We start from the raw sequence: 14,050 nt of genomic DNA, 5'->3' as shown, positions 1-14,050 counted from the left end.
GAACAATTCTTTAGTAAATCTGTCAGTCAAGACAAAGACTGCACCACACAAGTGAGAGACGTCACATGACTGCTGTCCAATTTCAGCCAACTTCCAGAAGCATTCACAATTTTTAGTCAATTGTCTATTGAGGACAATCAATCTCTAGCACTTTCCAAACAACTGCATTTCCTTTAAATGAGTGCATGGTCCAACTTGGAGCAAAAGAAATGTCAAAAGATCAGCAAAAAGTCACTACCAATTATCTTAGTATCTTTTACATGTTCAAAATTTTTAATGCTGTAGAACAGTATCAGTTGCAAAGTTTCAATGGAGACCTTTGATATCTCCCAGTACATAAAATCATTCAACTACTACAAACGAAAATGTGGTTGCTTAACACCCCAACTCTATAGCACTAAATGGTCTGCAAGATTTTGCAACTTGATACCTTTTATTTAACCTCTATAGTGTATGGAGCTGACAGAGGTAAATCTGAAAATGAGGCACAGATAACCAAACTAATTAATAAACTGAAAAACACCTAACCAAACTTAGATATTGATATCAAGGATATGTAAAAACTTGAGACAAAACTAATTTAAATGATACCATTTATCACATTTAATTCCTAAAACTAACTACTTTGCTGGTGATATGATCATATAATTTACATAAAACAAATGGCACATATCAGTGCACATTATGCAATTTTGAAATTATTATTACAACAAATTGGTTAAAAAGAGAACCATAATTATATTTTCATTCAAAACTTAATTTTTATTATCAAACCTTGTGTGCATCTACTCATATTTCATCATAATTGAAAAGATTTGCAACTAATTCCCATTTAACATTTTACTGCAGACACTTAAGACTACTAATCTGAATCAACTGAGGTACATTTAACATGCTGTTTCTTGTTCTGAAGTTAGCTAAGCTGAACATCAAGTCCGATACTAACAGGCAGCAAGCATTAAAATAGTGAAATCGTCTACACTGGGAGAACGGTAACAGCTACAAACCTGGCACTCATATGGCAAGAATGCTATGTTGATTTCTTTCAATGTCTTTATCTTTTTGGCAGCACAAGATTTACATAATTCATTGAATAATTCCTCTGGACAGACTGTTAACAGAAACCAAAAAGTAAATTCGGAAGTTAACAACATTAGCAAAACTAAAGTAATTGATTTATCAGCAGTTTTTACAACTCGAAAAGCCCTGGAAAGGAAATATGAGTAATTCACTAACTATGCAAATTTTGCACACAATAAAAGCTTGAATATACACACCAGAAATATTACTTAAACTACACCAGCAAGCATGAAAATAAATACATGTAAAAATTAAATCACAATTTAATTTAAGAAGTTCCAAAAACCTCTGCTAAAGCAGCAATGAAGAAAAGTAACCTGAAATTCATCTTCAGCATTTTCTAGTAAACATTACACATATTTCACACCAACCAATAAAAAGCGTCATGTAGTTCCCACTCCTTAACAGCCCATGCTAAACACCCTACTTTAAGATAACTTTTATTACAGTCATGCTCTACAATAGAATGTACGGTACACTTACTAATATTACAAAAGAACAGTCTTCTGGCAACTGCCAATATATGAAAACAAAATAACCAAATTATTGCTACAGTAATCAAAAGGAACCACTCCAATGATTTAGGGATATGACTAACATATCACATCCAACACATGAGCTACCAATAGTTTAATACATATCATAAACAATTTTTCTCTCCTAATGGCACTGACCTCTAGCAACAATGCTAAACTACTTAGCAGGCCATGTAGTTCCACTCCTTCGCTGGACTATATACTAGGACAAGTCAACAGAGCTCACAAACCTAAATCCAAACTTCGAAAATTGCTAACACAGAAAAAGAAATCACAGAAACCATAGAATCAAACTGAACTGTTTCTTAAAACTGATCTGCCCCATGTGTACACATTAATAAAATGAGTAGTTTTGTGAGCTTGATCACATTAAAAAGTGAGAATTTCTGAAGTAGTATCCTGCCAAACATTTGATGGCTAGGACTGGAGCCAAAACATTGTATCAAGTGCTTCTGTAGATGCAAAAGCTATTTTAAATCATTTCACAATTCACACAAAATGCATGAATTTGTGCAATTTCTCTCACCAGTGATGGCAGGATTTATTCACACTTCTCATACTCTGTCATGGCTGGTCACTGTAACCTGACATTATGAACCTTTTCCAAACTTCATACTTAACTTCATTTTTTCCCTTCCTCAAGCTCAGCAACCAATATTTTCTCCACTTCTACTGTCTTGTAAATTATCAACTAACTTTAGTATAATTCTCGTCTATTTAGCAGTACACGGGCAGATAAGAAATAAACTGTACCTTCTACAGCCCAAGAGTAAAACTGTTCTCCTGTCTGTTGCATAAGCTAAATACCAGTTTTAAGGAAGGAAACTAAGAGAAGCATTAAACTGTTGGATACTTTTCAAGTCTGTAAAAAATCACAATACCCATAATGACTGTCTCTAATGAATCCAAACATGGATATCTGTAACAGCATGCCATTAAAAAGCATTCGTGAATGTACAGATATGGTGCACGTGTCACCCCAGAATCATCATCTCATGCGACAGAGATAATGATACACTGAGATGACAAAAAGTCGTAGGATACCTCCTAATATTGTGTCGGACATCCTACTGCCCAGTGTAGTGCAGCAACTCTATGTGGCATGGACTCAACAAGTCGTCGGAAATCCTTGCAGAGATGCCGAGCCATGCTGCCTCTATAGCCGTCTGTAATAGCGAAAGTGTTGCAGATGTAGGGTTTTGTGCACGAACTGACCTTTCGATTATGTCCCATAAACATTTGGTGGGATTCCTGTCAGGCAATCTGGGAGGCCAAATCATTCACTCAAACTGTGCAGAATGATCGTCAAACAAATCACAAAAAATTTTGACCTGGTGACATGTTGCATTGTCAGCCATAAAAACTCCACCGTTGTTTGAGAACATTAACTCCGAGAATGGCTGCAAATGGCCTCCAAGTAACTGAACTGAATAAATTCCAGTCAATGATTATTTCAGTTGTCCAAAGGACCCAGTCCATTCCATGTAAATGCAGCCCACACCACTATGGAGCCACCACCAGCTTGCACTGTGCCTTGTTGACAACTTGAGTCCACACACTAACCCTACCATCAGCTCTTCCCAAATAAAATAAGGAGTCATCTGACCAGGTCACAGTTTTCCAGTCATTTGGGTCCAACCGATATGGTCACGAGTCCAGAAGGGGCACTGCAGGTTATGTGCTGTTAGCAAAGGCATTCGCAATGGTTGTCTGTTGCCATAGCCCATTAACACCAAATTTCACGGCACTGTCCTAACACACACACATTTGCCGTATGTCCCATATTGATTTTTGTGGTTATGTTACACAGTGTTGCTTGTTTGTCAGCACTGACAACTCTACACAAACGCCACTGCTCTCATTCGTTAAGTGAAGGCCGGTGGCTATTGCGATGTCTGTGGTGAGAGGTAATGCATCAAATTTCGTTATCTCAGCACACTATTGACACTACCTCAGAATACTGAATTCCCTAATGATTCTCGAAATGGGATGTCCCAAGCCTCTATCTCCATCTAGCATTCTGCGTTCAAAGTCTTAATTCCTGTTAAGCAGCCCTAATCATGTCGGAAACCTTTTCACATGAAACACCAGAGTACAAATGACAGTTCCAACAATTCACTGCCCTTCCATACCATGTGTATGTGATACTACTGCCATCTGTACGTGGGGATATTGCTATCCCATTACTTTTTGTCACCTCAGTGTATAAGAGCTGCCATGGAAGATGCATGAAATGAAACAGAAATGTAGTAGAAAATGCTTAAATGACTCACCAATAAACAGTGGAATATTCAGCTGATCCACAAATTCAAATTGACAGAATGATTGGTCTCCAGGAAATGGGTTTGTTGTATCATGTCATTTTGCCTCATACAGGGCGCACTTGAATAGAAGAGTGGGTACTAGACCACAAAATGTATTATCATGGTATGATCATCTTTTCTGTATGGCCATAATGGAATACAGAGCATCATCCACAGCATTCAATCCACACTGGAGAACTGCAGTCTTTGTTGATATGTCAACAAAATGAGTCACAGTATTCCGCAGTATGCTGGACTAGCGGCATATACCACTGGCATAATTATTTCATAGTCTACGGATCCCACAAACAACTACTGTGTCAAGTGGGAAATAGATTTTGATAAGACCTTTTTCAACCTGTTTTATAATGATGGCTTCTTATGCGTGAAGATACTACCATTACGAACATACACCAACTGCCTGCATTGTCGAGCAACACTGCTCAGTTGCCAAATGTGATAGTTTGGAGTGCATTTCGATAAAACATGAAATTCCAATTTGTGCATCGGGGGTATAGTGAACTGTAAGTGTTCCCTCGGGGGAATTTTAGTATGGGCTGTTCCAATTCTAGTGCCTGTGTGCATGCAAAGGGATATCCGTAAGTAGAAGCAGCAAACAGCTCATGCACTGGCAGTCAAGCAACTGAACCATATGCTATGGGATTACAGAACATGGCCAAGAGCGAGCAAGCAGGGGTGGCCAAACAGGTCAGAAGCAGTAGAACCTCTTTCTGTGTAGTACAGGGAACACTTTTACACATGTAATGTCCTGTACCATCACAACAAATTCTAGCACGTGTAACTCTTGTCCTTGAGCAGAGAGCAAGTTTGTAAGTCAATCAGTTCTAATTGCATTTCCAAAGGTACACTACCTGGTGCAACTGAAAATGGAGTGCTAAATAATTTCAGTTCATTTTTTAGGCTATCAGATCCAGAAATATCTCAAAATTCAAAGTTGCACAATGTTTTGCTGAAAATGTATGAAACCTGTCTGGAAGTGATCACAGAGATGGAAGATATTAAAAAAATGTTGTGTTTCCTTTACTAAGCTGTCTTTCAAATAAATACAATTTATCAATTACTGCATTAATTTGACTGCACATGGAAACAATCATTATACTGTTCCCTATAAGTAATTATTTCAGTTATGCAAATGTCTCATGACATCTACCAAAATGGCTGTAAGCAAAGGACAAACAAGATGCAAACACTTTGCTATAGGTCCACTTTAAAGGTGCCCATGTTGCCTGGGACTGAGTTGGAATAGCCTGCGTTAGAAACTGGGGTCCATTCCTCCATCAGGTGAACTCAGATTACACATTTCAACAAGACAGTTCCCTGTTACATATAGGAAGGAAGGAAGGAAGGAAGGAAGGAAGGAAGGAATATTAGGATATGAAGTCAATGCTGAAGTCTTTAGATACGGAGTACAAACTCTGGGGAAAGATAGGCATGGAAATCAGCTACACCCTTTTAAAAGGACTATCTCGACATTCACTTTAAGTGAATTCCTTAACCCACAGGAAAGTTAAATCTATATGGCCAGACAAGGATTTGAGCCACTGTCCTCCCAAATAAAGAGTTCAGTGTTGCATTCACTATGTCATCTTCCGGCATTTCAAGTAGCACGGAATAAGCCAATTTTCCTTGAGGAACAATGGTACCATTGTTCTCCTTGTCCGTACACTTATCTCAAATGTTGTCTATTGAGTAAAGCTATCATAGTGTGACATTAAGAGTAGTCTGTTCATGGAGTGAGAACTGCAATAAGGGACACAACTGTGAGTTCAGCAGCAGGGCAGAAGACAGCAGTACTACAGTGAACAAAACATAAGATGGATGTTGCAGTTCCAGGGACTCTATGTAACAGGGCTTACAAATATAGCAGTAGAACCAAATAAACAGCAAAAATCACAGTGATGAGGCAAGCACATTGAAACTTTATACATTTTCCTAGACGAGCTGACTAATATATTGCGTATCTCACAAAAAGACCACAAAGGTAGGGAAATTTACCAGCAATCATTCATGAGTGGGATAGGACAAGGGGGAAGATACAGTGGTACACAAAGCACCCTCCACCACCACGGTAAGTCAGTTCCATGTTCCATGGGTCATTTGAACAATTCTTTTAGTGAAATTATGTGGAACAAATCAATTTACATGTATAGATGATACACGATTAGCGTCAACATTTATCAAGAGATTTTAGTCCTACTTATGTCACTACACATAAAAAACTAGTTTTCTTTTAACAAGCTACCACTTTCAAAATGGAAATTCATCCACAGAAGGATGAATTGTCTACGAGAAAAGATTGTAAAGGTGAATGATGTTGTTGTCTTCAGTCCTGAGACTGGTTTGATGCAGCTCTCCATGCTACTCTATCCTGTGCAAGCTTCTTCATCTCCCAATACGTACTGCAGCCTACATCCTTCTGAATCTGTCTAGTGTATTCATCTCTTGGTCTCCCTCTACGATTTTTACCCTCCACGCTGCCCTCCAATACTAAATTGGTGATCCCTTGATGCCTCAGAACATGTCCTACCAACTGATCCCTTCTTCTTGTCAAGTTGTGCAACAAACTCGTCTTCTCCCCAATTCTATTCAATACTTCCTCATTAGTTACATGATCTACCCAACTAATCTTCAGCATTCTTCTGTAGCACCACGTTTCAAAGGCTTCTATTCTCTTCTTGTCCAAACTATTTATCGTCCATGTTTCACTTCCTTACATGGATACACTCCATACCAATACATTCAGAAACGACTTCCTGACATTTAAATCTATACTCGATGTTAACAAATTTCTCTTCTTCAGAAACGCTTTCCTTGCCATTGCCAGTCTACATCTTATATCCTCTCTACTTCGGCCATCATCAGTTATTTTGCTCCCCAAATAGCAAAACTCCTTTACTACTTTAAGTGTCTCATTTCCTAATCTAATACCCTCAACATCACCCGAGTTAATTCGACTACATTCCATTATCCTCGTTTTGCTTTTGTTGATGTTCATCTTATACCCTCCTTTCAAGACACTGTCCATTCCGTTCAACTGCTCTTCCATGTCCTTTACTGTCTCTGACAGAATTACAATGTCATCGGCGAACCTCAAAGTTTTTGTTTCTTCTCCATGGATTTTAATACCTACTCCGAATTTTTCTTTTGTTTCCTTTACTTCTTGCTCAATATACAGATTGAATAACATTGGGGAGAGACTACAACCCTGTCTCACTCCCTTCCCAACCACTGCTTCCCTTTCATGCCCCTCGACTTCTATAACTGCCATCTGGTTTCTGTACAAATTGTAAATAGCCTTTCGCTCCCTGTATTTTACCCCTGCCACCTTCAGATTTGAAAGAGATTATTCCAGTCAACATTGTCAAAACCTTTCTCCAAGTCTACAAATGCTAGAAATGTAGGTTTGCCTTTTCTTAATCTAGCTTCTAAGATAAGTCGTAGGGTCAGTATTGCCTCACGTGTTCCCATATTTCTACGGAATCCAAACTGATCTTCCTCGAAGTCGTCTTCTACCAGTTTTTCCATTCGTCTGTACAGAATTCGCGTTAGTCTTTTGCAGCCGTGACTTATTAAATTGACAGTTCGGTAATTTTCACATCTATTAACGCCTGCTTTCTTTGGGATTGGAATTATTATATTCTTCTTGAAGTCTGAGGGTATTTTGCCTGTCTCATACATTCTGCTCACTAGATGGTAGAGTTTTGTTAGGCCTGGCTCTCCCAAGGCTGTCAGTAGTTCTAATGGAATGTTGTCTACTCCCAGGGCCTTGTTTCGACTTAGGTCTTTCAGTGCTCTATCAAATTCTTCACGCAGTATCTTATCTCCCATTTCATCTTCATCTACATCCTCTTCCATTTCCATAATATTGTCCTCAAGAACATCGCCCTTGTATAGTCCCTCTATATACTCCTTCCACCTTCCTGCTTTCCCTTCTTTGCTTAGAACTGGGTTTCCATCTGAGCCCTTTATATTCATACAAGTGGTTCTCTTTTCTCCAAAGGTCTCTAATTTTCCTGTAGGCAGTATCTATCTTACCCCCTAGTGAGGTAAGCCTCTACATCCTTACACTTGTCCTCTAGCCATGCCTGCTTAGCCATTTTGCACTTCCTGTCGATCTCATTTTTGAGACGTTTGTATTCCTTTTTGCCTGCTTCATTTACTGCATTTTTATATTTTCTCCTTTCATCAATCGTAGGTTAAATTTAAAACTTGCTTTTCTACCCGTCAGGCAATTTTTACGGTACTAATCAAATGATCAAATATTTCTGTTGGTGCATATTGCACTCCTTTCTGAGCCACTGACAGCTTTAATAATGGGTAATACTTGACTTTTTTGTTCCTCTAGTGTTGTAGGTATGGATATCACTATTCACAAATTGCGATGGATTATTTACAACTGAATTCATTAGTGGATGTGTGTAGTGTAGTGGTGCAGTTAAACTGTCGAACTCCTTAAAGAGGAACCCACAAAACGATCACTGGTGAACACATATTCTTACTGCTTGCTTTCGTGCAATCAGTACTTCATTTATAAGTGATGAGTACGCTGGCTTGCAGATTATAGATGTAAATGATTCTATGCTAAGTATTAAAAAAGTTGCAGCTGTTTTTAATTATAGATATCACACGGGAAGACAGAAATTAGTAACAGACCACTAGACAGATCAAATCATAGAAAGTGTCAAATGAAAGCTGTCGATGTCAGAAAAACACTGCAATAAGATACACTGTGAATCCTGCACGTATCAGAAGTTACAGACAAATTTATAAAATAAAGATATGCAAACGTGCCACAGCCATAACTACTATCACCTACTTCCTCACCTAATCATCCCAGGTAATACCTACCTACAGCTAACTATTAGATGTGCAACACTCCAAGTGATTATGTAAAAGGCCTTTAATAAAATTTATATTAAATCACTATCAAAGTGGGGTATTGCTTCAGTTGTGTGACTGGATTCATCATTTCCTATCAAAGTTCAAAGTATATAGTAATCAATAGAAAAATCATTGAGTAAAACAGAACAGATATCCGGCAGTCCCCAAGGAAGTGTTATATGCCCTCTGCTACTCCTGAGCCACACAAATGATTTAGGAGACAATCTGAGTGGCCCTCTTATATTGTTTGCAGATGATGCTGTACTTTACTACCCAGTAAAGCTGTCAGAAGATCAACACCAATTACAAAATCCCTTAGACACAATATCTGAATGGCGCAAAAAGTGGCAATTTCCCCTCAATAAGGAAAGCTGTTTCAGCACTAATAAGAGTTTGGCACTAGAGTTCATCTGATACTACATTTGTAGCCTGGTTGTCATGATTTGGATGATGTGATTGCCACTAGATATCATATTTACTGCATGCAGCTTTGGATACTCAGCAACAACATGTGCACTTTCAGACTCACTCCTATGTTATTGTTTAGGTAATGCTTTCAAAAAAGGATGGCTATAGTGATCCTGAGTTTGACATTGAATTTAGCAGATAAGAAAGTCCAGAAGAATGTGATGTTACTGCATTAGAGACTGAACATTACAGTTCTTCAGTTGACTGACAAGTGCTTGCTAGTGGTACAAGAAACAACACGTCTATTGTGCTCTAGCCAGTTCCTCCCAGATTTATGTTCACAGGTAACAGTTGTTACAGTTCATAACTACACAGAAAATAAAAAAAAGTTTTCACGTTTCAGAGTATTCTAGTCAAAGTGCAGGGCACAAGTATTCTCTGGGTTTCTTGTGATCTTTAAACTTTTGTAACTCATTATTTAGAACTTTAAAAGCTATCTTTTTATTCTATATGTTATGGCATTCAGTATAGGATTTTTTAAAATACAAAATATTTATGGGAATAAAAAAATAGTTTAGAATGCATTGGTTTTAGACTGATGTATAACCAACCCCTATGACATTAACTTGAGCCAGGTTAGTACTCAAAGTTGACACTGCTCACAGCAATAGTGGACTTTAAAACTGCTGGTTGCTCAGCAAGTTTTATCACCACCACCCACTACTGATAGCACTTTTTATGGATTTTCATATAAATTGCACAGAGGAAGATTCACTAGGAACATATATTGGTCTTTGGTTCCATACTAGACCTTGGTTCCATGCCAGACCATTCTCCTGGAGACTTCACATGACAATGAATTCTCAAAACCAGGAGGTCAAGTTGTATGAATGTCATGCTCCTCGAGGGCATGTATCTGTGGAAACAGTTTGCACATGTGAAAATGCCTATATCAAGATTATCTGCATTATGACTATTTATTCAATTCAATTTTAAGTCGTCATTGCCCAGTCAATAAGAATTCAGTGACAATAATAAAGGATGGGATCAACTACACGGTTGAGAACAGTATTTCTGAACACTGTCAACTGCTCCTCATTCACCCTTACCTACAATAAAAAGTACTCTTTTTCTACAATAAAAAGCACTGAAAAGTTGTGACATATTACAAAAATGATGACATTTTAATAATCAACCAACAGGTAAATGTGAGGTACTTTTAACTGCCTCTCTCCAAAGAGGGGAAGAAAGACTAAAAACAAGACACAAACAATGACAAGAAGTTCGAAATCGCAGCCAATCTGTCACAATTGTCACTTATGTGTGTCTCAATCTCTTGCTCAAGCCACTGAGCATACAACAAGCATGTCAATGTCAAAAGAAATTACTCTTAGAACCCCTTGGTTTAGAGTAATGGTTGGATTTTTTTTTTTTTTTTTTTTTTTTGCCTTATTTAAGCTACTTCTGGGACAAACATGTAACAGGAAATGAGGTGAAGATGGAAATCTCCCAACAGTGTAATGAACTTACTGCAATTTTTCCGTTTTGAAATAGGAGAGGTTATAAATGTTATAACTGCAGCAACAGATGCCACACTACACATCCATATTCTCTGGCCATACTAAAGTCAATGGTGTCCTGTATCACTTCAAGTTCTTGTTACAGTCTGAAAATAAACATGAGGCATTCCAAGATGCTGTGTCAGGATTTCATGACATGATCCAACTGAAATGTTACATTCTACTGCAATCTTTCGGACAGTCAGTCTTCGATTGGCACATACAATTTCATTGACATTCCTGACGTGAGCGTCATCAGTAGATGTTGAAGAGAATCTTGAGTGAGGGTGATCTTTAACTTCCATATGGCCATTTTTGTACCATGTGAACCATTTGTAACACTGTGTACAGCTTAAGCACTCATCACCACCCTAGGCTTTCTGGTGCATTTGGTATGTCTGTAAGCGTTTCCTTGAGTTTCATGCCAAATTTAATGCAGAATCATTTCTCCTCTGACCCTGCCATCTCAAAATTCACAAACCGTACAAAACAACATTCTACTCAATACAGCACTGAACAATAACTAACAGATATACAACAACAAAACTTCCAGCAGTTACACATTCAACACAGGTGGGTCAGGGTTGCCAACCGCATTTTGCTCCAACATACCATTCACGAGAAATTATGAATGTTGCGCAATTTTTTTTAAACACACCTTGTATTTTTGGTGTTTAGCTACACTAATGTGTCACATGAAAAACCTATGAGCTTTAGCAGTAGGTCTCTGAGCTCTACACACTAACAGTTTCAAATAGTATATTGCCATTAACAGGTGCAACCACAAATTGTGCAACATGTATTATTCTTTACTGTATAAAAGAAAAATATATGATCATACAATGCAGGCTTGCACACACAGCCAGTACTTATATCTTTGGTAATTTGTTTCTGTGCCTACCTTTTCATTGCTTTATTTAGCACTAACAGCCAGAATTTGTCTAGTTTCAGTCCTCCTCTTGTTCCATTAAAATTGTTTGAGTGTTTTTGAATTTTTATGGTCTCTCCATATATCTTACTATAGCAATGGGACAAGGGAACCACCAAATTTAAATCTCTGATACTACAGTTTTATCAAGATATCATTAAAGGCAGATTTATATGTCTATGCTGGGATGTACAGATGGGCCATAGAAAATAAAAAACACGAACTTTAATACATCCACATCGAATGAAATTGGTTGAGGTCAATGACTGAATGGTCAATAACTACCTAAGGTCAATTTTTACTAATATTTGTAAGTATGACATTTGCTATCATCAAGTGCATTACAGTTACATGTACATCAATCTTTACATTTCATTGGAAATTTATCTGGCACACACAGCACATAATAAACACAACTTCACGTAACACTTTCACATTCAGATGTTTACAGTCCAACAAATTAACTGCTAATATAAATTTATTTCAGCTGGTATGAAAATAACTGCTGAGCCTTAGTTGGAACGTTGACACACGTGAAGCAGTTATGTTCACACACAGACCAAAGCTACTGTGCAAACATCAACGCTATAGACAGGTAACACTACTTGCATGCCTAATACATTTCCGAGAGAAAGTCAAGACACCTTGGTGTCTGGCTGGACTGGAAACTTACATGGGGGGGGACCCCACAGAATACGTTGCCAACAGAGCGCACGTGAGGTTCAAATGACTATCCAATGCTCAACACTGAAAGCACACTAAATAGGAGGGTGTCAAGGTCCATATACATGACACTGGTTAGACCTCTGATGACGTACGCAGCAAATGTCTAGGGATATGCAGCTCCTACATGACTGCACCACCTGCAGATCGTACAGAACAAATTGCTACGCATAATTAGCAATGCTACACTCTACAGCCGCACCATGGATATTCACAATGAATACAGCCTTGAAGCCCTCAAGGAAATTTTCGAAAAACTTGCCACGCGATTATACAGGAACTTGAGACACACTAAAAATCCCCTCATCCTTACTCTGGGAAACTGATCACAACCATAGGTGGAAGCATAAGTGGCCAAAGACATACCTAGCTAGGGCATAACCATCTATGGTCAGCTACTAACACTCACTAAAGACAACACTGGCCAGCCCCTGCACATCAGCAACACTGATATGCCAACTGCTATCACAGCCGACCAACAGGCCACAGCAGGGAAGCCGACAACCTCACACACAGACGCACAAACAAACTGCCACACAGCGAATCCAATGTACGACCTGTCTGCCACTAGCCGATGATGAACCCAACTGTTACAGGGATGCTGATGCCGACCGAGAAGCCAGCAAAGGCACCCAGCTGCAGGCATTGAGTATCACCACTCCACAACATCTATATCTGCCTGCATCATACCTATTACTAACAAAACTTACCCTTGCATGACCTGTCGCAGATAGCAAAGAAAATCATTACTTCTCTTACAGCCTGACTGAACTATTGCACAGATTTTTTTTCTGTTGGCTCTCGCCTTGGCACTTTTTCTCCTGCCCTTCAAATCACTGCCCTTTGTTCAACTTTTGACCCAATCTATCTCCAGATGAGCACGTATTAATAGTTAATCATAACCAGACGTATGCAAAGATTGCAGTACCCACATTCTTCGAGATCTCACTTAGTGAAAACTAACAAATATGCAGAGATGGCTATAGACCTTTTGTGTTGGCATCATGCCGGTGTGGGCGCAGAGGGGCTCCACCCTTTTATGTGTGAAAATTATTTTTTTTATACTGGCATATTGATGTAAAAGCACATATTAGATATTATGATTATTTGGTGTTCATTGGTTATCCAGTAAGATATTAATATATTTTTCAGTTAACTGTCTATATTAATAAAACAAGTATTCCACATTGGAGACAATTTTGAATAAGTTTATATTGTTACTTTATAACTTATTTATCAAACTGTTACGATGTAGTGTGCCATGAATGAAAACTTCTAGTCCATTCGGTGTCCTTTGTCCATTTTATGTAATATATGTAGATCATTCATGAAATAATACAAAGGGTGGTGAGTGTTCTTAATGTCTGTGGCTACTGCTGACTTAGCTTAATTGTTGGCACTATTTTTTTTAAGTCTCTCCCAGTTTGACTTACATACACGCCTTTGCATGTAATAACACTTTTTTGTACATGTCTACTACATGTGTGTATCTGTGTTTTATGTTGTGTCCAAGTGTGTGTTGCGAAAGTAATGTTGATGTCATGCAACTTGAAAATTTTTGCTATTTTGTACAAGAGTTTTGTTGTATCCAAGCAGTAGGTTTCTTTTTAT

At 38.2% G+C, this 14,050-nt stretch overlaps 1 protein-coding gene across 6 annotated transcripts in view; it reads right to left on the bottom strand.

Annotated features, from left to right (window-relative positions):
* LOC124556763 (protein ROP) overlaps nt 1-14,050 on the bottom strand; it is a 148,880-nt gene that overhangs the window by 101,915 nt on the left and 32,915 nt on the right. The window contains exon 4 of one of the 6 annotated variants that reach the window (XM_047130770.1): nt 1,008-1,111. The exons of the other annotated variants lie outside the window; for them this stretch is intronic. Within the exon in view, the coding sequence (XP_046986726.1) occupies nt 1,008-1,111 (104 nt within the window). The remainder of the gene's footprint in view (nt 1-1,007; nt 1,112-14,050) is intronic. 6 annotated transcript variants of the gene reach the window in all.

Source organism: Schistocerca americana, chromosome X (genome assembly GCF_021461395.2).
Source record: "Schistocerca americana isolate TAMUIC-IGC-003095 chromosome X, iqSchAmer2.1, whole genome shotgun sequence".
Taxonomy (NCBI): Eukaryota; Metazoa; Arthropoda; class Insecta; order Orthoptera; family Acrididae; genus Schistocerca; species Schistocerca americana.
Note: the sequence above shows the minus strand (reverse complement) of the source record. Positions and strands in the feature narration are given on the sequence as shown.